General features: G+C 42.3%; 1 protein-coding gene and 1 long non-coding RNA gene across 3 annotated transcripts in view; one reads left to right on the top strand and one right to left on the bottom strand.

Moving 5' to 3' along the window:
• Window positions 1-22435, bottom strand: part of svep1 (sushi, von Willebrand factor type A, EGF and pentraxin domain containing 1) — a 104935-nt gene extending 82500 nt beyond the window's left edge. Inside the window, exon 1 of one of the 2 annotated variants that reach the window (XM_031289870.2) lies at window positions 20326-22435. In XM_031289870.2, the coding sequence (XP_031145730.1) occupies window positions 20326-20874 (549 nt within the window). In that variant the 5' untranslated portion in view covers window positions 20875-22435. The remainder of the gene's footprint in view (window positions 1-20325) is intronic. The other variant, XM_031289871.2, reaches the window with a different exon arrangement.
• LOC116043295 lies at window positions 604-20890 on the top strand. The gene is made up of 3 exons (XR_004103439.2): window positions 604-824; window positions 9513-9517; window positions 20877-20890. It is a non-coding gene; the product is annotated as an uncharacterized LOC116043295 (long non-coding RNA).
• Window positions 22436-24416: the final 1981 nt, after the last annotated feature.

Raw genomic sequence — 24416 nt, 5'->3', positions numbered from 1 at the left:
AGACTGACAGTGCACAGGCACCTGTCTGATAAATAGCCTATATTATGTAATTGAAAATAAAAATGTATTTCATTGCCAAGACATATGCATTTATCTACTGGAATAGAGCAGTGTAAATATTGCATAAGGCCATCCTCAAACTTAAAATAGGCTACTTGTATGACACTCAATCTGACACAATTTCTGTTCAGCAATAAACGATTGTTGTTATGCACTGGGCTAACGTTTGCAGGTTTCCATTTGCGGGTAGTTAACGTTATATTTACTGTGATGTAACTGCATATTCCACAAATGAACGTGCCATAACGGACATGCAATACTAATGTAAGGTATTTTATTGTGTAACCTCTCAGTTGAGGCTTAAGAGGAAGTTACAGTAACATACATAGAGCTAACATAGAGCTTTTATTGTGACAGGAAAAACAGAAGTGGACAAATTTTCTGACGTTTGACTGTGTCGGGGTTGAATTAAGTGAGACGTGCAGTGCCGTCTTGGTTCCAGCATTGGAAGCCCGTGTCTTTATTTTTTAGGATAGCCGATTGGTCAGGGGATAGGACCTGTACAGAGGGCGGAGTCACATATGGAAACAGACAGGCAGATCGCAGTCACACATGCACAAGCGAGCAGGTTTTATTTTAAGCTCTCCAACATTTTATTTCTCCATTTAATAAACAAACTATTCAGTCAGATAGGTATTTGTCATGAAAGAAATACAGTTACAATTTCAAGCATTTTATCCAAAATGTAAGCACTTTTCAAACCTTGAAAACACAACATCAAAATTCAAGCATTTTCAAGGATTTCAAGCACCCGTACGAACCCTGTAATACAGTCTCTCTCTCTCTCTCTCTCTCTCTCTCTCCCTGTCAGTAGTAGCCCTGGACTATTAACGCAATTAAGCATGCGGTAGTTGAGAGAGAAAAAGCGTTAACGCTATCACACTTTCCTTTCTTCCCTCATTGAACTAAGTTTATGGACAGGCTGTGCATCAATAAGTAAGTCTGATGTCCTGTAGGTACGGGACGATGTTATTCAGGATTTATGAATATACGTTAGCAACAGTAAGCTAATTCATGAGGGTGCTATTTTATGTGTGAGCTAATATTGCACATCTGTTCATGTGCGCTGTAAGAGTTATGTTTCTGTTTATTGAATGCGTTATTCAGTGCAAATATAACGGAGAATGTAGTTTAATCTCAGTAATGATGGTATATTAGGTTATTACTGTCGCTCTGTTAAAGGCAAACATTCCACTGTACTGTCGTTATGCAGTAACGAGGACTGAGGTCAGGAAGTCAGTGATATCTGATAAAAACTGGCCAAATGGACCAGGAGGTCGGTAGATTAAAACACAATAAAATGGCTTTAGCCAACCAACTTTAGTCAGTTGTAGTTCGAAGGTAGAATAGGATTCTGTGCTCACCAATTGACAGACTAATAGATTTAGACCACAGCGAGACCACCACCATGACCCGATAGCCGTGGAGTCCCAGGGAAGTCTGTGGGACACAATTCTTTTAAATGATAAACTCCATTTCCCCTTTGCCAGGTTTCAGTCAGAAATAAAAACCCAGATGTTCCCTTTTAAATAAGTCATTTAAAATGTGAGCCTTATTCGGTATAGAACGTGCATTTATCAAACACATTTTGATTGGAACAGCAGAAGAGCAGGCAGCAGCAGCACGAGGCAGCCGGCGGAGGTTCCTAGTGCATACGCTGCCTTTATAAAGTGTGTGGGCAGTGGGCCCTGCCCCTAACAATGGCCTGTATTGTTAAAGTGTCCGGTGAGAGTGGTAACAGACGAGGCCAATAGGGGGAGCTAGCGGAACCCTGTAGTACAGGTTCATGCCTGCACAGAGAGCTAGCATCACAAACACCTGGTGGAGGGGTCAATGGAAGAAAGGAAAAGTAATCTCTGCAACGTGATATCATGACTTTGCGTAAACATACACGCCACTTTGTGTTATCTGTACGCATTTTGAGCTATCCGCGTGTACGTCTACGCTCTATACAACGGACGGCAGTCTGCAACATTACAGCGTTAACATACCTAGCCTTGCGATAACACGCCATGTGGCTTTAGAAAGTGCCACGTGGCGTGTTATCGCAAGGCTACGTGTTATCGCGAGGCTACGGTTGGGTTTAGGAACGTCACACGTGGGTTGGGTTTAGGAAAAGAAGAACGGGGTTGGGTTTAGGAAAACAACAAACGTGGAAAGGAAACATCACACGCGGGACACAAAATCATACGTGGGACACGATCCCCGCTCTCCTGGGTGAAAGTCCTGTGTTTTAGCCATCCTCCACCCCGACCAACCTCCCTACGTGGATTTTCGCCCTTTCATACTACTCGCTACGGCGTCAATATAAACGCAATTGCAAGGTAATGTAAGTCAATGGAGGCCAAACGGCGTTGATAAACACGCTAAAAAACGAGTATGCGTCTTGATAACACGGCAATAATGGCATACTAATTGGCGTGTCATACATACGCCACTTCATGAGACCAGTCTGAGTAATCAGTGACCGGTTCGTTGTCCAGAGCTGCAGTGGGGGTTGTAGTGGTCAGTCAGGAGCTGTGGTAATGGCGTGGAAACAGCAGTTGACAGAACAATTTCAGCACAAGGTCCATTCAGTAGCTATTCTGCAGCTTTTAATTGTATCACACAAGCATCACACATTTGCTTTTTTTGTCAAATATGTGAACCTTAAAGAGCTCAGAAATAAAAGAAATTAACATCAGCATCTCCATAATAACTGAGAAAAGGGAGCAACCCAGTGTGATAGTGTGACACATTCAAAAGCTCTGGAACTGCTACTAAATGGACTTTGTGTTGAGATTGTTTCATCAACTACTGTTTCCAAGGTCAATAATCAACTTTCAACCTTCACTTTTGAGTTAACATGGACAAGAACATGAACTTAAAGAGCTCAGAAAAATGTAAACATCTACATTTCCATAACAACTGGGTAACTCCATCTGCTGAGGAACAAAACCCAGCATAAGTCGGGCTCTATTTAATACACAGAAAGTTTCAATCAAAAAATATGTACCAGACAACCTACTTTTAAAAGAACCATGGTTTCCACAGCCCTACTGGAAATACGTTTTTTCCAGTGACATCAAGAGACCACTGTTTTCTAACGCTATTCATCGTTAATATGGCATTTAAACGCAGGCTGCTAAAGCTGCTGTCAGTGGCTGTCATTGCAGACGCCTCCCTGACCCTGCCGACAGGGTATTATTCTTCAAAGCCTCCTCACCACTCCTTTCTGAATCGCACATTTCACTCTGTACCTCTCCATTCCAACACCCCACCCCCTCGCCTTTCATTTAACGCTCTCATACACACACACACACACACACACACACACACACACACACAAAGCTCCATAAGGCCAGTGTCAGCAGCACCTATCAATCGCTGAGCAGTATTTTAAGTAAGAGTGAATCTGTCTATAGGTGTGTGCGCGTTTATGTGTGAATGCACGCTCAGTGGAAAGAACAGAGTGTGATGTGAAGAATGTGAGCATGATGTGTGTAGGGAAGTGCGTGTTCACAAGCCATGTGAGCAATGTGTGTGTGGGTTTGTGCATCTGACTGACTGTGTAAAGCTCTAGATATTTAGTTTTTGCATCTAACAGTGACACTAATTTTATTTAAAAAAAATGTTGTAATGTTGCATAAACTAAAATGCAAATTTGATACATTTACATAATTTAAACACGCTATGCAGAGTCCGGTAGGTAGCAACCGCTACTGCAGCTTCTGTGTTGACTGAAAGTGACGTTGACAGGACAAAAAATTCAACCAAGCATTACCTTTTAAAAGTTAATAAAATTAAACTTGATCTGCAGAGTAGGATCACATTTTCTGTGCACAGAAGGATGCATGCATGCATGAGAGAGAGAGTGTGTGATTCATGTTTGCCCAGCGTTGGGCTGAAGTGGTGAAATCCGCCCTTATAAGCTAGCAGCAGCTCCTGGCGACTCCCCACTTTGTAGATCTGATTTTTATGACAGGACTTACACTCCTCCTCTCTGCAGTCATTAAACTAAAAACCTCATCTCAGGGGAACAATTAACTGTAGGTGTAACACGTAGAAAATGACACAGTGACGGATGCACAAGGCCGATGCGGAAAGGTCTAAAATTACATTTTTGTCCGTCGAGGGGATTTACTGACATCTGTGTTTTACAGAGCCGGGAAGTGTAAAGATTGCCCTCTCCAGTCTCCTGTGCTGAGCTCATTCCAAGTCCCCATTTCTTTAAAAGGAGTGAAAAAAGGTGCAGAGGATAATTGGGACTTAAGTGCTGAAAGTAGCAAGAGAGAAATTTCTTTTGGGCCTGGGTTGAAAGACAAAGCGGTGTGCGGTAATTTCCCCTCTGGTAAAGTATCTGACTGCTGATGCATGTACCAGGAGAACACTGGAGAACATTGGAGAACAAGAATGAGAAACACCTCTAGAAAGAATATTTTGTGTGAAACAGTCGCTAATGTCCTCCTCTCTCGTTTCACACATTCATTAAAAGCATAAATCCAATTTTTCACGTACAGTGAAGACACAAAAAAATGATAAGTGAGGGATCTTAGTGGGTTTTCCATCTAAAAGCATACAAATAATCAGTTGTTTGACTGGTTTAGATATACATGCAAAGACGGGCACAATGAATATTAACACTTAGATGTTCAAAAGTTTTTATCCTATGCACGCGCACACACACACTTATTGGTAATACAACATTTATTAGTAACAGTAGTTATAGCCTCGAGCAACAGTACCTTACATAAGGTTGATCCAATCATTTGTGGGGAATACAGAAACTATATCGGTATTGGATAAGTACTTGGACAAAGCCCTGACTTTAAATATCAGAATCAGGAGAAACAGAGTGGGATCAGTCTTGAGCACACACACACACAATCTCACTGTTGTTTCCACTGGCCTCAATCACCTCATTTTTATTCTCTAATTCTTTCTCTGACTGGAGTCACTGGTTTTGGCCGGAGCAAAGCCCAGTTATTTGACCACAGCAGCTTTAGCACAAGGCCAAGTGGATAACTCTCCACAACATCCAAACCAGCAAATACTGTCCATACCCTCAAGGCAGGAAAATGAGGCATGATGCAGCGGGAGAAGCGGTGACAAATTTGCAAACAGAAAGAAGTGAGACAGATGGACAGATCACCTGGTTCTGAGGAAAACTGAGACAGTGAAATTGAGACAGTGTGATTCAAACAGCAGTCGAAAAGACAGTGACTACAAACTCAGCAGCTTTTGCAGAAGCCGAATACTTTTATCAGCAATAACTGCAATCATTTACAACCGTTCAGCAAAGTCTAGAATTACTAAACAAAAACTAATTTGACAGTAGACAGACAGCAATACTTTTCAAGCTGTCCAAATTTTCTAGAAACACAGACAACATACATATGGATGTACCCTTTCCAACAAATCCATTCAAAGCCACCAAAGGCTGCCAGCTCCTTCAGGATCTATCACACATGCATCAGTTTGTTCAACACTTACTCACGCACGACAATGAATGTACTGTATAGTATACCGTACTGTATGTGTGTGTGTGTGTTCTCCAAACTGCATTTTATCCACCACCCGAAGACTAAATTTGTAGAAATGAGTTGGTATTGTGTGAAACCTAATCAGACCTGCTTGTCTTGTGAATGGTTCCCCTTAACAGATCAACACCAGGACTTTCTGTGGCAATGTGATGGATGTGAAACCTGAACTTGGGTTTTCCTAAATTTGTGTTGTACTCATAGTGGTTCCTGAAGGGATAAATACTAATCATCTCCTAAAAAAAGATCTAAAGAAGATTAGGAAGAATAAAGAAAGTAGTTGAAGGATATAGTCTGGTTTTACACTGCCAAGTCTATGGCTGCTACAGTGAATACAGATGGGAGCAGGATGCTTGGAGAGTCGTTGGAGGAAACCAGTGACCTTGGATTGAAGGGGTTCGTTTCAAATGAGATATCCAGGGTTTGGAAAATCTATTAGAAAATGGTTAAGAACAACAAAAATGAAACAAAATGTGGGGCTATTTTACAGATTGGACAATGCTTGGTTTAAGCTCTTGGTTTAAAATGGTTTATTCAAAGATAAGATAATCTGCATTTCCAAGAACTTTTTAATTACTTCCATAATAGATGTGTGTCTAACTGGAAAGATACGAGACTGCAGCATTACTAGCTGCTGGAACTACTATAAAGAGATCTTTGTAAGCATCCAGACAGGTTGCACATATTTGGCCATGTTCAGCCTCTTTTGGGTTTTTCTGCACTATAGTGAGCTGCCATTGCCGCTGAACTCAGCTGACCTCTTTGCGTGCATATCTCTGCCCTACCTGCTGTCTGTCAACACTTCTCCACAGATATGTAACAGTCAGGGAATTCAAAGGGTCCTTACATGGTGACAGCTGCTGGAGAACAGAGCTATCAGTTGAAACACATCTGTTGACCATGTCTTCATTAATGCAATTATTCAAGATGCTCTGTACAAAACAGATTTAAATAATCTTATGAAAAACAGGTCTACTCAGGAAGCATTCATGCTTTGCACGTTGATTAAAATTGGATCATGGTCAAGTCTGTCTCTTACTGCTTTTTATCTGAGGTCAGTTACACCAGGCCAGCTTGCCCGTTTCATTGTGTTAGTGTGAGATAATGGTGGATGAGGAGGCCTCAGGGTCTTTCTAGACATTCAGAGGTCGGAAAATAGGGCCCAGTTTCTGGAAAATATTCGGTATCCATTTCAGAGAGGAGGGCAGGGGTGAGCAGAGTGTGACGAGAGACAACAGGAGTGCAAGGCCACCGTTAAGCAATAAAGGCAAATATTGTCTCTACAATGCAGTTACGGAGCAACATTATCATTCATTTGGAGTTTGTTTCTGGTGAATTGATGAATGTCACTCTATTTTAGCTCTGTTTATGTTCCCTACCAACTCCTGAGAGAAATATCTGGCTCTTTAGCTGCTAAATTCTCCACTATGTTCACCAGCTAGACGCTGACTGTGTCTGCCTGCCGTTTGGTGCTGGGCAGGTAGTGTACAGTGGCTTTTTAGAGCTTGTTTGCCTAACCTAAAAGGTATTTCATTTACTATCATAAAAGACAAAAAAGAAGCAAATCATCATATTTGGACAGCTTGAGAAATGATTTAATCAAAATGTTTTAGCATGAGTAGTCAATCTGAAAAAAAATCACTTCGAAGCCCACTGTTTCTTCTCCTCCAAACAGAAGTATTAATGATGACAAAACAGAGAGAAAAAAACTGCTTTGTCGGAGCTCTTGTGGGGAAAATTATGCAAAGTGCCTCAGTGAAGCATATTTGAGGTTGATGGGCAAAGTTATGAAAGAAGAGAATGGAGAATATTTCTGTCAGAATGATTCAGTATGAAGAGGCCCAGAACCCTGAGACTAAAGCATTTCTTCCTCCTAAACCCACAACAGACACACACATACACACACTAAAGCACGCCCACAGTCATGTTGAGTCTATGGTGTCGATCACCATGACAGTGTCTGAATAACTTTCCATCTACACCCTGAGCATACCCGCCAGGTGAGCAGCCAGTAAAGTGTGTTGGGAGATGACTCGAAGCACTACTCCAAAATTAGATTATTTAGATTTTTTTTTAAAAGACACTCTGATAACAATGTGATTTCAGGACATGACAGTAAAGCACGTAATGTTATTAAGTCAAAAGTTATATTGAGATATCTGCTTTCAACAAAATCTAATTTGAAATATACCATCATCTACATTTTGAAAAACTGTCGCGAGATAAATCTGAAGAAACTTTCTTCTACACAAAATGTTTTACTTTTCAGCTTGATTACTTTTACATTGTTACTTTTTCTTGTGAAACAATGGATTGTTTTATCCCTTCAGTCTTCTAAAAGTACTCAAATCAAAACAACTGGAGAAGGAAAAAAAATTGCTCGTAGGTTAATCAACACCATATTAAACTTACATACAACTATATGACCACCGGTGGTCAGGGAAGCCGTCCGACTGAAGAAGGAGTCTTTCTGGGATATGTTATCCCAGAGGACTCCGGAGGCAGTTGCAAGGTACCGAAGGGCCCGAAGGGCTGCAGCCTCTGCCGTGAAAGAGGCAAAGCAGCGGGTGTGGGAAAAGTTCGGAGAAGACATGGAGAAGGACTTTCGGTCGGCACCAAGGTGCTTCTGGAAAACCGTTCGCCACCTCAGGAGGGGGAAGCGGGGAACCATCCAAGCTGTGTACAGTAAGGATGGGACGCTGCTGACCTCAACTGAGGAGGTAATAGGGCGGTGGAAGGAGCACTTTGAGGAACTCCTAAATCCGACTAATACGCCCTCTATGGTAGAGGCAGAGCTGGAGGATGATGGGGGATTGTCGTCAATTTCCCTGGTGGAAGTTGCTGAGGTAGGTAAACAACTCCACAGTGGCAAAGCCCCAGGGATTGATGAGATCCGTCCAGAAATGCTTAAAGCTCTGGGTGTGGAGGGGTTGTCTTGGTTGACACGCCTCTTCAACATTGCGTGGAAGTCGGGGACGGTGCCTAAGGAGTGGCAGACCGGAGTGGTGGTTCCCCTTTTCAAAAAGGGGGACCAGAGGGTGTGTGCCAATTACAGGGGTATCACACTTCTCAGCCTCCCCGGTAAAGTCTACTCCAAGGTGCTGGAAAGGAGGGTTCGGTCGATAGTCGAACCTCAGGTTGAAGAGGAACAATGCGGATTCCGTCCTGGTCGTGGAACAACGGACCAGATCTTTACTCTCGCAAGGATCCTGGAGGGAGCCTGGGAGTATGCCCAACCGGTCTACATGTGCTTTGTGGATCTGGAGAAGGCCTATGACCGGGTCCCCCGGGAGACACTGTGGGAGGTGCTGCGGGAGTATGGGGTGAGGGGGTCCCTTCTCAGGGCCATCCATTCTCTGTACGACCAAAGCGAGAGCTGTGTCCGGGTTCTCGGCAGTAAGTCGGACTCGTTTCAGGTGAGAGTTGGCCTCCGCCAGGGCTGCGCTTTGTCACCAATCCTGTTTGTAGTATTTATGGACAGGATATCGAGGCGTAGTCGGGGTGGAGAGGGGTTGCAGTTTGGTGAGCTGGGGATCTCATCGCTGCTTTTTGCAGATGATGTGGTCCTGATGGCATCGTCGGCCTGTGACCTTCAGCACTCACTGGATCGGTTCGCAGCCGAGTGTGAAGCGGCTGGGATGAGGATCAGCACCTCTAAATCTGAGGCCATGGTTCTCAGCAGGAAACCGATGGAGTGCCTTCTCCAGGTAGGGAATGAGTCTTTACCCCAAGTGAAGGAGTTCAAGTACCTTGGAGTCTTGTTCGCGAGTGAGGGAACAATGGAGCGGGAGATTGGTCGAAGAATCGGCGCAGCGGGTGCGGTATTACACTCAATTTATCGCACCGTTGTGACGAAAAGAGAGCTGAGCCAGAAGGCAAAGCTCTCAATCTACCGGTCAGTTTTCGTTCCTACCCTCACCTATGGTCATGAAGGCTGGGTCATGACCGAAAGAACGAGATCCAGGGTACAAGCGGCCGAAATGGGTTTCCTCAGGAGGGTGGCTGGCGTCTCCCTTAGAGATAGGGTGAGAAGCTCAGTCATCCGTGAGGAGCTCGGAGTAGAGCCGCTGCTCCTTCGCGTCGAAAGGAGCCAGTTGAGGTGGTTCGGGCATCTGGTAAGGATGCCCCCTGGGCGCCTCCCTAGGGAGGTTTTCCAGGCACGTCCAGCTGGGAGGAGGCCTCGGGGAAGACCCAGGACTAGGTGGAGGGATTATATCTCCAACCTGGCCTGGGAACGCCTCGGGATCCCCCAGTCGGAGCTGGTTAATGTGGCTCGGGAAAGGGAAGTTTGGGGTCCCCTGCTGGAGCTGCTACCCCCGCGACCCGTTACCGGATAAGCGGAAGAAGATGGATGGATGGACAACTATATGACAAGGTTAAAGTGCCCATATTATGAAAAAAATCACTTTTTCTGGGATTTGGGGTGTTATTTTGTGTCTCTGGTGCTTCCACACACATACAAACTTTGAAAAAAAACATCCATGCTGTTTTGAGTGAGATACGGGTTTCTAAATGTGTCCTGCCTTCAGTCTCCGGGTAAGCTGTTCAAAATCTGCACGGCTTTCTACGTCACTAGCCGAAACGAGGGGGCTAGCCGTTAGCATGCTAGTGCTAGCATGCTAGCTCGTTCTCAATGCTACAACACACACAAATTCACCCTAATCTACAAAATAAATTGTATAGAACTACTTACATGTCCCTGTTCTGCAGGTATTCCACACAAAGTTGGAAGTGTGCCCTCATTTAGAAGAAGTCTAATCCTGCCTTGTACAGGCTGAAGTTGCAGAAACAGTTAGCTAGCTCATGTAATCCTTACCTAGCTACTGCGCATGTGCGGCTGACAACAAAGATCTTACAGAAGTTGCAAGGTCTCACTCTGTAGCTAAAACAGAGACCTGAACACAGGGTGAAAAGAGGAGCTGCATCAATGTGCAGTACAACAAAAATATGGTGTTTTTTGAAAATTAAACCATGTAAACCTATTCTGATACAATCTCAAATTACAATTATGAACCTGAAAATGAGCATAATATGGCCACTTTAAAGCTCATAGGCTTGCACTTTATATCCATTTCTCTATGCCACATTCAACCTAGTTGGAAACATTGTACATACTCTGCTACTGAGCAACTGAGGTTTGTCAATGCCACTGCTATCTAACTTCAGCACTTGAATATTATTTTTGTGATTAACAATTTTAATTTAAATTTTTTAAACAACATACAAAACATACAACTCATCACCACCCACCCAGACAAAAATCAAGAAAAGATGACACAGTAACATTTAAGTAATATTCAAGACCAATCAACGAAATAGTAACAAAATAGACAATAAACCAAATAAACATATGTATAAATGACAACACCATAAAACCATCATACACCTCTCCCCAGCACAAAGCTTCTTAGGAGCCCTCCAGGAAGCTCAGGTACTTTCCCCATTTCCTAGTATAGACATCCAATCTTTTACGATTTGTATGACAATTTTTTTGAATGCTGCTACCCTAGCCATCTCACAAGCCCACTCCTGGATTGATGGCACCCCTTTATTTTTCCATCCCCTTAAAATATTCTGTCTGGCTATCATTAAACTAGTCTGGACCCAGCTTCTTATGTGCTTATCCATCCCGCTTCGAATTGACCCAACAAATAATCTTGGGCTGAATGGATCCTGGGTCCCTGCAATCCGACATAGGTTATCATGTATCCCGGTCCAAAATTCCTAGATCTTATCACAGGACCATAGGACATGAAGTAATTGCCTGTCCTCTGTCTTACATTTCCAAAAATTTGGTGCATATTTCAGACCAATTCTAAACAATCTGGAGCGAGTCCAATAGAAGCGATGCATAATCTTGAACTTGTGAGCGCACCCTCACATCGCATGACATAGTTTTAATATTCCTACAGATTCTGTCCCACTCCTTATCATCTAGTGTAATTATTACAATACTCAGATCCCTTTCCCATGTCTTTTTAAGGGCTGTCCAAGCTCCATCCCCCAGGTTCTGCATAAGCATAGAATAATACCCAGAAGCCTCATGACCTTTTCCATATTTCAAACAACACCTTATCTAAACATTCTGGTGTCTTCGGGGCTTAAGAACTGGATCCAAAAATCCCCACTAACAGATAGGGAAGTTGCAAATATAAAAAAAAAAATTGAGACTTAGGGATTCCAAATTGCTGTACCACATCCTCAAAGGATTTCAATATGCCACTGAGATACAGATCCCCCAGTGTGACAATTCCCTTTTCCAACCATTCCCTCCAAAAAAGGGGAGATCTACCAATACATAACTTTGGATTCTGCCAAACACTTGATGAAGTATTTAGATATGAATCCAGTTCAAACAGCCAGGCCACTTTTGTCCAAATGACATTTAAGTGAGAGATTATCAGATGTGTGTGTGTTTTTGCCTCACCATACAGTTTGACAGACAGGCATTGTAAGGGTCAAAATTGGGCAATAGATGATTGCTCAATACAATACCAGGGTGGGGCTCTCTCAGGAGGAAGTAGCACTTCAATATTTAAACATTATGTTCATGTGAACTAACTACAACAAAGTAAAACTTCACAAAAGAGACAGTACATCATCTAGGCTGTTTGCACCTGCTTAAAGTTTCAGCTTTAAAAGTAAAACTGAGTGTTACTAATACTGCTCCTCCCACCACTTACAGTATCTTGTTTCGGGACAAAAAGCAATGCGTCTTATTTTAAAGGCTCACTTTACTCTCCAGATTAATCATGAAGTACTATAAACAGTAATGGTAGTGACCCAGATCCTACTGCAGACTCAGAAATTTTAAATCTGTTGTCTAGTGTCTGTGGACTCTCCTGTCTGTCTTATCAGGGCTTTCCTGGCTGGTAGGTGAGGCAGCCTGTCTGCTCCATCCTTCTGTGTCATTATACCCTCTGACACTAAGGAGGAGGAGGAGATGGAGAGGGAAGAAGCAGACGGACTGAGGGGGAGGAAATGATTAAGGGTGAGATGGCAGGAAATGGCAGTTGCACAGACAGGAAACAGACTTTTTTTTATCATCTTATCAAGGCTGAGTCCAGCCTTGGAAACTATATCAAAGAGATGCACCTTGCTTTCATTTGTTAAAGTGGGCACTTGTATGCATCGGCTCTTCCCTTTTTCTTTAGCACAACAGTCGTACACTTGCTCCTATTTTAGGGAGGTTTGAAGGAGAAATAAGTTTATTCTCTTGGTGAAAAAGTAGCTCTCCATGTTATCTCTCTACAGTGTTACTTCCTACCTTCTTAATTTAGTGCTCGTGTGAATTTACTGGCTTGTTTAAAATTCCCCCTGTGACTCAGCCAATAGAATAAAAAATGCTCCAGTGAGCAAATATATTTTCTAGAAATGAAAAGGCCCCTGAAAATCACCCGCCGTAGACAAAATTTTCCAGCATTTCCAGGTGATGGATGGTGTTCATTTCCCACCTTAATTTGCTGCACTCTACATCTCATCATTGCCTTTTCAGAAATTCAGGGTTAGACTCTCAAACATTAACATCAAGTGTAAATGTGTGTGCACTTTAGACAGGCCAAGAATGTACAGGATCTCTACTGTACGTCTCCACAAGCCAAATATATGCAACTTACACAAGCCTCATTTAATCAAATAGACAATGTTTTGAAACGCAATACCGCGTATTTTGGCTGTAATGCGTCAAAGCTGACGACGGTAACGTTCCCCTGCCTGACACTCTGCTGGGGAGGTCTGCGGCTCTGGAGGAGAGCATGATGGTAAGGAATGAAAATGGGAGTAGTGGAAGAAACGACGTTGACCCACTGGAATAAGACGGGGGCCTCACAAACCCAGCCCTCGATATTTGTTTCTCTTATTGTGGTCTGTCAAAGCTCAATAAAGAAAGGCATCATCTCAAGTAGAGCTGTATGAAGTGTGATTGACAAGTGTTCTCTTTCTCTGAAACATCAACTTGGACTATCTGTACATTTTACTTGACAAATGTGGGCTTTGATTCAAGATTTCCAATTGGAAAAACAAGGCGGCTGTCAAATTTCTCCTAAACTATCCAGCAAAAATGTTTTTCTGAATAATACGGGGTGATAACTAGAGCTTGTAGTTGCATTTTGCTTAATGTCATTTTACATTTGTGACTATTTAAAGGTACAATATTTAATAGATTTACTGTAATAAATCCCAAAATGACCCAAATGTGTCATCAGATATTAAAGGAACACGCCGACTTATTGGGACTTTAGCTTATTCACCAAAATCCCCAGAGTTAGATAAGTCCATATATACTAGGGCTGTTGGAACGAATGCCAAAATTTGAATATAATTCGAATAGTAAAAAAATCAATACTATTCGAATGCTGAAATTACTATTCGAATGTGACTTTTTTTATAAATATGTTGGCTAACATTAGCTAATCTCCCTCTTCTCGCCTTGGCCTACCCGCATGTGTCACTCATGTCACGTCTTATGAACAATAACTTAGCAGGAGTGAGAAACACAAGGCATTGTGAGGTCTAAGATAACGTTAGTACAACATTATGGAGCTAGTGTTACGTACCGAGTAACGTTAGTACAACATTACGGAGCTAATGTTACGTACCGAGTAACGTTAGTACACGGGGGAGTGACAGGCTGCGGCTGGAAATCGTGAGAAGGACGGGAAATAGTTTTAACATGACTTTAAAATCGACTTCCACCGAGCCAAAGTGCTTATGTTAACATTAGTTAGCTCGTTCTTGTTTTCTACAGGTACAGGTACAGTAACATTAGCGTAGCTGGGAGCTTCATGAAGACAGCTAAAGGTAGTGTTAGCTGCCCTACAGCTGTCAGAGTTAGCTTCTACTTATATATTACCTTCTATTAGCTGTATTCTCAGTAACGTGACAATCTGCAAGAAACAGGTTGCTTATAAATCACTAAAATAGTAGTGACAGCCCCGTTTGGCTTAGTTATTAATGCCGTTAGCATTTGTACACCCTGTGACTATACAAATCACAACATGTAAATTGGAACATGTTGGCGTTATTTTGTCACTTATTCGGAGCAGTAGGCTAGTTGGAACCGGTTACTTCCAGGATCTGTGCTAGGCTTAGCTAGCGCTGGGGGCGTCAGACAGAGTTACAACACGCACGGAGATGAGAAGGGTATGTATGGACTTATCTAACTCTGGGGGATACTGTGAATAAGCTGAGAGCTAATGTTTGTCTCTGGCTATGTGAGACAAGCGTCTAGCAACATTGTTGTGGATGCTGTGGTCTCAGCCTGGCAACCTCCGTGAACTTCAAGTCTGCGACTCTCTCCAATATTTTGAATTTGTACTGCAGTAACTATTTTCAAGTGTTCATACTATGCTCATTTTCAGGTTCATAATTGTATTTAGAGGTTGTACCAGAATAGGTTTATGTGGTTTAATTTTCAAAAAATACCATATTTTTGTTGTACTGCACATTGCTGCAGCTCCTCTTTTCAGTATGAGGGCGTGCCATGCTAGCAGCTAGGCGAGTATTATAACGTGTGTTACAAAGTGACAAAAATTTGTCACGGAAGTAAAGGCTGGACTACAATAGAGCTGTTTGGAGCAGGTAGTGAACAGTGTTTTCTCTGGAAGATGGTAAGTCCCTTTGGGGTGGACTTTGGTCTTTTTCACTTTGTAAACATATAACGTGCACAAAAAGATACATAACACAATAAAGGAAAGGGAAAAAGCCAAAAAGCATAATATGAGCACTTTAAACACTAGCTGTCAGTATTACATATTGCACCCTTAAATGAAAGTACTTGTTTACAAGGTACGCAAGTTGGCAAGAAACTGTTTAAATTCAAAAACTAAACTAAACAGCTCAGATTGGAAGTTTTCAGATTGGACACAAAATGTCTATAAATGCAAGCATACATTCTCATGCACGCACACCAGTTTACAGTCTATAACATGACCTATGTATAGACTTTAACCATGTAAAGACATGCAGCTGGTCCATAAACTGTGTGTGTGTGTGTGTGTGTGTGTGTGTGTGTGTGTGTGTGTGTGTGTGTGTGTGTGTGTGTGTGTGTGTGAATTTGTTTGTAAATAATGAGTGTGAACGTGTGTGTTTTCCTGGTGAGTTGGGCACATGAGGGGTCATTGGAGGAATCAGGAAAATAACCTGTCTGCTCGTCCAGCTTATACAGATTTCAGTTTCAGAAACACACTGGCTGGCTGAGCAGAATGCTGCTTTTATTAAGGGGCTGTAAACTAGTCTGTTTTGAACCAGACTCAGGCAGAGCCTAACCAACAGTCAGGTAAAACCATTACTGTGAATAACCCACCAGAAAGAGCCACATTCTTTCTATCAATTCCTTGACCGAGGGCTTTTCCCCCTTCTTTCTTCCACTTTTTTCCTCTCATTCTTCCATCTTTTCCCCACTCCTCTTCACACGCTGCCCATCTGTCTGTCTTATGCAACTATGAAGGCCGACTGACACAGCAAAGCTGCCAAGTCCAGTTTAGTGCTTGTGTTTCTTTGCCAAAGCCGGGCCTGCCTACAGAGAGCAAAAGGGGGGGTTTATCTGGCAACCCAGAGGCAAATCTTCAGGATGAAGACAAATGATGAGAAGAAAAACAAGTGGTGGCGGGGATTTTTGACCTGGCTATTACAGATACTATCTTTTCTCTCCCTGTATTTTTATAGCTGACACTCGTATCCAAAGCAAGCTATAATAAATGCAACAATGGAAAACGCCATAATTCCTGGATCAACAAGATTGCTAACAACCAATAGAATAAAATGAAAGGCTTTGAGCCATATTTCCTTGAAGATATTTGGTCATGTAAAAAGGCAAATGCATGGAAAATAAATTAAACGAGAGCTAAAAAGACCAGGGAAATGGATTGACTTTTGCAGGGTAATTACAGTAAGTAGAGAGGAAAGAATATGATTCAGTTTGGAGAAGACGATGTCAACTACTTCTGTCTCAGGTACAGTACAGTAGTTATTCTTTAGAGGCCTGAAAACATTTACTGAAAGTCATCAATCAGCTTCTTTGTAGGGCGGTTATGAAAGTGTTGGAAAACTACAACGTGGTGAGTGATGTCATCAGCAACTAGGTTAGCATGTCAGACACGAGGTTGAGAAGAGACAGATCCTGAAATGAGGCATGTGAATCATTATGACAAAGTGCTGCACTCTTAATAAACTCATAGTGCATGACATTTACCCTCATCTAGATTTTTTCAAACACACAGACACAGATGATGTGCTGGATGATATCAGTAAAATAAAGAGAGAGAGAGAGAGAAGGGCTGGGTATCGAACCTCTATACTTTCAGTGCTAAATTTGCCAGAATCGAAAAATGATCAAACCCTCAGTATGCTCCAAACAAATTGCTTGACAGATCGTCTAGTAACCGTGTCTGAAACCCCCTTTCCAAGTGGAATCTAGGGGGCTGCAGCCGACAGTTTTTGGTCCTTTCCAAAACCAACAATCCAACACTTTATACAGTGATAGGCCAGTTGTGCAGAAGTGCGAAAAGTATGCAGGATTTGAACTTTGTTTTCAAGCTCTCTTTTTTCAGTCCTCTATTACATTTGCAGTGTAAACCCGAGTGCCTTCGAGCAAAGACTGTCAGAAAGTCTCATTTCTAAAATGAATTGCATCTCATCGCTTTCTATTACAGGAAGGCTTCTTGCCACGCCTTAGCGCCTTAAGAGTTATACACACTTTTACCTTTAGATGTGGTCAGACGACACATTGTACAACAAATGCTGAAGAATATGACACCATAAAAGAGAGCTAGAGAAGTGACGTATTTGACTATAACAAGCCTATATTTCCTCATTTTATACAGATATAAACACTGCTTACTTGTTTAGTATATTCTCAAGTGTCTGTTTACACATTTACTGTATATATTAGTTAACACCAAAATTTGCCTAAACTAAAAAAATGGAATTCACTTTGGAACCTACATACATTGATGCTTAAACCTACTGTATGCATGTATAAGGTGAAAAGAGAGACAGCAGACAGACAGCAGAGACACAGAGTGAGACAGAGATGAAGAGTGCTGGAGGAGAGCCCTGTCTCTACATGCACGGCTGGTGGAAAAATGTCTCTCTTAATGGATCCCAGCTTTCTACAGCACTTAGAACAGCCAAGACCAGCCAAGGGAATAAAATATGGCATTATTATTATTATACTGCAATTATCAATTATCCTCTCTCTCTTACTTTCACTGTGTCTCTTTCTTTCTGAGACAGATGCACATGTTCACACGCATCACATAGACTTACACACACACACAACCTAATTTTACCTTGAAGCCTCAGATGGATACACGGGAGCACAAACACATGGAGACATGTGTAAATACATAATATATGTATTACATGTATAATAATACATGTAATACATGTATGGGCAAAAGCACAAAATCGATAATTACATGCACTGACACACACCGCAAAATTCCCAATTCAACACACTCCCACACTGAGACAGTCGCCCTATAGTTCAGTCGGTACATGATGACAGGCGGATATGCGCTTTGTAGATTAGTGTTAGCAGACCCATCCTTTTTGCAGCTAATGGAAAGAGACGACAAACGCTCCTTTTTTCTTTTTCCAGTCAGATTCAGACGATAAAACAGAGATCAGGCGTTAAATCACACACAGGCCTGTTTTTTTTTTTTTAACATCACTTCCTCGATCATGTGAAGACAGAGTAAACGTCAGACTGAATCCATCAGGTGTGGAGTGGTTTCTGGAGTACCGATTGTTCTCCTGCTTCTCAATCTGTATCTGCTAGGCTCATCTATCTTTCCAAAAAATCTCAGCTCTGTGTAGGCTGCAACTAGCTCTCCCATTGCTCATACATTGTTCAAGTCGGCCTACAGACTCACGCCATGTAGAAGCCATACTGGAAGAAAATACAGCAGTGCTTGTAGGCTATGAGAAGCAAATAACAGAATGAAATCATCTGTTATTTTAATCAGACTTTGAATCAATAACAATGTTGGGAAGACAACTTAAGAGCCTGAGCAGCAGGATGCCCTGCTTTTTTTCTAAAGCCAGCTTTGGCTGATTTAGACTGCTATATCACTTGACAAATCACCCAAAACATTCTGAGTGTTGTGTGAATAATGATAAAGGCACAAGAATTCCCCCCAGCCTTTCTTGGTATTGTTGTGGTCTTTAGCAGTTGGGATACAGCCAGCACTTAACAGCACTTAACCAAGGAGGGTGAGCTGAAAACCTGTCCTGAGGGCCAAGCTTTCATCGCTTAGCCAGAGGATACAGTCCAAGGCTATTAGCTTTAAACAGGGATGGATTGAAGGGTAAAACTCAGCTTACCTATATCTTTATCTGTGAAACTAGGCTAATGTGATTTTTTATTATCTGAAGTGCATTCATGGAAAGTTAGTGCTGTAGCATCAAAGTGATACAAGCCATTTTCTGAATATTACTGTTAAAACTGATTGTTATATGCCTTATGATGATCACTGACTACTAGTCTTTGTCACACTGCAACAAACTTTTTATTCAACACCACATTACTGCACAGAACCAAGCTTAGCTATTTGGATACTCATCAGCTGTTCCATTACAAGATTTTACTAGTGTCAAAGAGGTTTTCTGACTTCAGTGCACCCAGTCATAACATCTATTTTGTATTTTTGTCACCAAGCCATAATGTTAGCCATTTGTCCTTCCAACAACTATGCAAAATACCCTATAATGTAGCTTAATAACCGGCTGCAGTATTTCTAAGCAAGTTTGCAGGCCACAAAAACACCTGAATCTTGTACTGTGTGATCCTGCAGTTCAGCGGATCTGAGGCATGAGCCAAGGTGTGTGTGTGTTTATACAGGACCAGCCCCTATACCACCAACACAGCTTTTACAGCTGGGCTGTTTGGACTTTGAACTTTGCCATATGTCCTCGGTGTGTGTTTGAGTGTGTGCGAGCACTGCTGGGTGTCAGGCAGCTCAAATCAACAAACCATAAACATTTTGACCACTTGTAATCCAGCATAACCCCCAAATCCCTGACTCTACAACAAATTCAGCCTTACAACCTGAAATGTTTCTGTTTAAGAGGCAAAACTTTCAGGAATAATAAAAAAATGTAAAACTTTATCAGTAACATTAAAGCATTTCACAGTCACCCAGAAAGCTTTTTCTAAGCCACACATCATGTGTGTCTTGCTATTTGTCACTTTTCCAAAACCTTTTTTTCCAAACCTATTGCTCAGTGTTTTTGCATGTAGTTAATTTTTGTGTATGTATGAGTTGCAATGTGCATGCATCTGCGTGTGTCTCTGCGGATGAGTGTGCTTACTCTTAATGGTATTTTTATCACTGGAAACTCCTGAACAATTAGCAGGCAAGTGGCTTCCCCACTATCTGCTGGTGTGTAATTTAGAGGAAGCAGCAACAGCAATGCCACGCAGGACCTCATTAACAACAACCTTACTAAGCCACAATCACTTCCTCCACACACAGCTAGCTGCAGACTAACTGACTGACACACACACACACACACACACACACACACACACACACACACACACACACACACACACACACACACACACACACACACACACAGCAAAGGTTTATGAAAAGCAAGCTCAGGTTCATTATTAGGATGCAAAGTGAGCAAAATTCAAGAAAATAAATCAACTTATGCACAAACATGCAAGCACATTTAGACACAGACTGACACACATGCCTCACTGACAATGTTTATTTTATCTTTAGGTCTGACTCACCGCTGCCCTCTGGAAGGCTCCTTTCGTGTAGGTGCCCCCTCCTCTGTAGTTGATAGCTGGGATCTCCTGGTTGAACAGGGAACACTTGTGCTGGTGGGACTTTGGCGCTGAGATGTGGTCCACCCTCGTCACTACATGGGTCTTGGATGAGAAGGTGACCAACGCCACCCGCGTGTCCTCTGGCGCAACAGGAAAGTCAGACAGCATCTTGCGTACGAACCTCAGCTCGCTCAGGAAGTTATTGGCCCCCACACTGGACGACTCATCCACCAGGAAGACCAGGTCCAAACAGGAGCTTTTCTCTCGTAGCTCACGGACATTCCGCTTAAACGCCTGGCCGAGGCGCTCCACTTTGCTCTCTGCACTCTCTGACAGGTTGCTGGCTGACGAGGAGGTGGTTAGGGGTGGCATCTGCCTGGACCGGCGGGACTGCAGCTGGGGTTGGGATTGTTGGGCTGCCGGCCAGGCTGTGGTCCATCCATCCAGGATGCACAAGACCAAAAGGCAAGAAGTCCATGATGGTGTTAAAGAGTACCTTTGAGAAAACATAGTGACAGTCAACACCTGCACTGAAGAAAGGACTTTGTAGAAGAAAAAAAAAGACAACGTGGATCCTCTATCCAAGAGGTGAAGAGAGTGAATTTAAATGCTTCCTATGCCTGTGTCAGCATCCAGGAACATAGCAGACAGCAACAGTTCATTGCAGGTTTCCTCAAAAGCATTGCTGAATGAAGATGAGGAGTCTTCTCTTTTCATTCAGAATGTGCCTCTGTCCATCTGCTCTTCTCTCTCCAGTGGAAAAAAACTCCAGTTCTGTCTGGAAAAATGTTATAGCTTGCTCGCAAGCTATCTGTCTGCCTGTCTACAAAAATAAATTGGTATATCTGGCTTTTTTCCTTGTTTTTTTTTTACATGTGTAAATGTGTTGTTTGAAGGGTGTTAAGAGTCTGTATATCTATATGTCCTTTCTCTCTCCTTCCTGCCTCTTCAGTCTGCAAGTCAATCTTTTAGTCTGTGCATCAGACCAAAAAAAACCCAAGCCTCTTCAATCCTCTTCAGTCCCAGTGTGCTGCCCCTCAGGCTCCTGTTTTCCTACGTGACGCTCCTGCCTGCACCGTCAGCCAAGCTCTGAATGCTTGTTCCCCTCTTCTCCCCAAACCATTTAAAAAAAACACACGGAGGAGGAGGACGGAGGAAAAAAGTTGAGAGACAGAGAGGCTGAGGGGAAAAAAGGGGGCAGTCTAGTCGTGGCCGTGAAGTCATTTTTTTCCCCTTCATCTCTCCTCCTCCTTTTCTCCCACCTCCCCCTCTTTCCCTATCGTTTTCTCACCCTCCCCCTACTCCCCCCTTCTCTGTATCTGTCTCTCTCGTCCTGACAGTGGAGTGAGGTTCGATGTCAGTGCAGCCTGTCAACTTGTCAACATTCCCAAAAAAAAACATCAGCAACAACCACCGTGCACTTCAGGTAACATCACAATGAGATTAAACAAAGTGAGAATGAAAGGTGGGCTGAAGGGAAGAGAGGGCAAAAAGATAAATTAGATTAAAAAGTCAGACAAGATTTAAGAAGCAACATCAGACAGATGCAGAGTTCGGAGGAAAGTCTGAAATCTCGATCTGTGCTTTCAGAGTTAGGAAGTAGTTAAGTCAGCTCTGGATACGTGCTTTGTCAAATCATCTCTTTTAGCTGCTATCATTTTCTCTTTATGTATATTGTTTAAGAAATAACAAAGAGGAGGAAAGAACTGCCCTTCTCACTCTTTAGATGTGTCCATTTCTTCCTGCACCACATTCACACACACTCTTTCACTGCACTGCTTTTCTACATCTCTTTGGTCTTGTATAGCCTCTCCCTCTTTCTCCTTCTCTCTCTGCTGTCGTGTTTTCCTTCAGTGATTTTATCTGTAACCAAAACAAAGGCAGCCGGTGTTACAGAGGCACACTGTGCCTATTAAACCAAAGACCTGAGATTTACAGCAAAGAGCTGGCTTTAAAATTAGCTGCAGAGGCTCATGAAGAAGAAAGAGTCAAAATATATAGAGAGAAAGAAACAGGACAAGGAATAGAAAATAAAGAAGTGAGGGAGATCAAGACAGGGACCAAAGTAGAAAATGAGATCCACTACATGGTCAAAAGTATATGGACATATAAACGTTACAACTAGCCTATACATGATAGGCTGGTAGAATATCTCATTCCAAAACCATGAGCATTATTCTGCTGCTATAACAGCCTCCATCCTTTAGGTAAGTCTTTCCACAAGATTTTGGAACCTGGCTGAAGGGATTTGCTTCCATTCAGCCACAAGAGCATCGGTGAGGTCGGGCACTGAGGTAGGTAGGGCTCTCAGTCGGTGGCCAAATTTATCTCAAAGGTTTTGGATGAGGCTGAGGTTAGGGCACTGTGCAGGCCAGTCATGTTCTTCCACACTAAATTTAGAATAACATTTCTTTATGGACCTCACTTTGGGGGCAATGTAATGTTGACACAGGAGAGTTGCCACCAAGTTTCAAGCATACTTTTGTCTCAATCATCACTGTATTCTGCATCATTCTGCAACATTTCCCTTGATTGGAACTAATGGTTATTTTCTCGATTAATCGTTTGGTCTGTGAAATATCAGAAAGTCAAACAGCCCAAGGGGATGTCTTCAAATGTCTTGTTTTGTCCAAGAAACCCAAAGAAATTCTATGACAATAATATAAGAGAGGGAAATACAGCAAATCCTCACAAATGAGTAGCTGGAACCAGAGTATTTGGCATTTTTGCTTAAAAAATTACTCAATAGTTGATTTTCTGATGATCGACTAATTGTTTCAGCTCTAACCAGATCATAAGAGGTCTAGCCCAAGCCACGAAAAACAGCCTGACATCCAAGCTATACAAAAGGTATGTGGTCAGGGGTCTCTAAATACTTTTGGACATATAGAGTTTAGAAAGAGATAAACAAACAAATACAGAAAGTGTAATAAGCAAGAGAAAGTGAAAAAATAAGGACGTAAAGAGCAAAGAGAGGTCACAGGAACAATAACGAAATGGTAATTTGACAGAGGGTGTGTGTGTGTGTGTGTGTGTGTGTGTGTGTGTGTGTGTGTGTGTGTGTGTGTGTGTGTGTGTGTCCACCAGAGCAGTCCAGTGCAGTCAGTCCTAAACTATTAGCCACAGCTCAGGCACACAGAGTGTTACACAGAGTATTTGCCTGTATAAGCCAGGCTTTCTCTGTCTCTCTCATTTAACGGCACTGGAAACTTCTGCACCAAAGAGGTGGGAAGAGAAAGTACTGGCCAGATAAACTGACTTGAGACACAAACACAGAAATATAGAGACCAAAAAAAACACACAGAGACAGACACACACACACACACACACACACACACACACACACACACACACACATACACACACTGACCCAGATCTACACACAGATGCAGATAGAGACACAAAAACACCCACTCTTGCTCTCACACATGCAGAAAGGGGGATGAGCACAGCTGTGACTTCCTGCTTTTTGGCACTTGAGACCCCTCACCAGACTTTCGTGGGGGTCCCAAGGGAGATAGGGGGGTGGTGGATGGAGAGGACTAGGCTTGTGAGTGTGTGTTGATGGGGGGTTGTGTGTTGGTCCCACTGAATATTCAAGCAAAATCTGCAAGGGAGTGTGCCTATATGTAATCTGCACATTTTGAGTAAAGGTTTAATTGCTTTTATGACATTTTTACAGATTAAAAAAATATATAATTTCCATGACAAAAAAGTCAAACAAAAGACTCTAAAGGCTTTCTTATCTTTCCTTCAATGCTTCAGTCATAAAGCAGAAACTTTCTTCTTCAGGTATAAAATGTGCAGCTAGGTATCACATGATGTGCAGCCACCCATTTAGCAGAGTCTAAACCATTTAAAATCAAAATAAAGCAGTGGAAATTGTCATTGAACAAAATACAAAAAATACCAAACAAATAATTAGACATTCAGTCTGCTGCAGATCAAATTTAATGTCTGCCTTTCTTAAATTACAGACAATTTAAGGCCCTTTTTTTTTTTAGACATTGACTTTCAAAAACAAAAATTAAGACATTTTTAAGAATCTTTGA

Source organism: Sander lucioperca, chromosome 17 (genome assembly GCF_008315115.2).
Source record: "Sander lucioperca isolate FBNREF2018 chromosome 17, SLUC_FBN_1.2, whole genome shotgun sequence".
Taxonomy (NCBI): domain Eukaryota; kingdom Metazoa; phylum Chordata; class Actinopteri; order Perciformes; family Percidae; genus Sander; species Sander lucioperca.
This window is presented reverse-complemented; position numbering and strand designations above follow the sequence as displayed.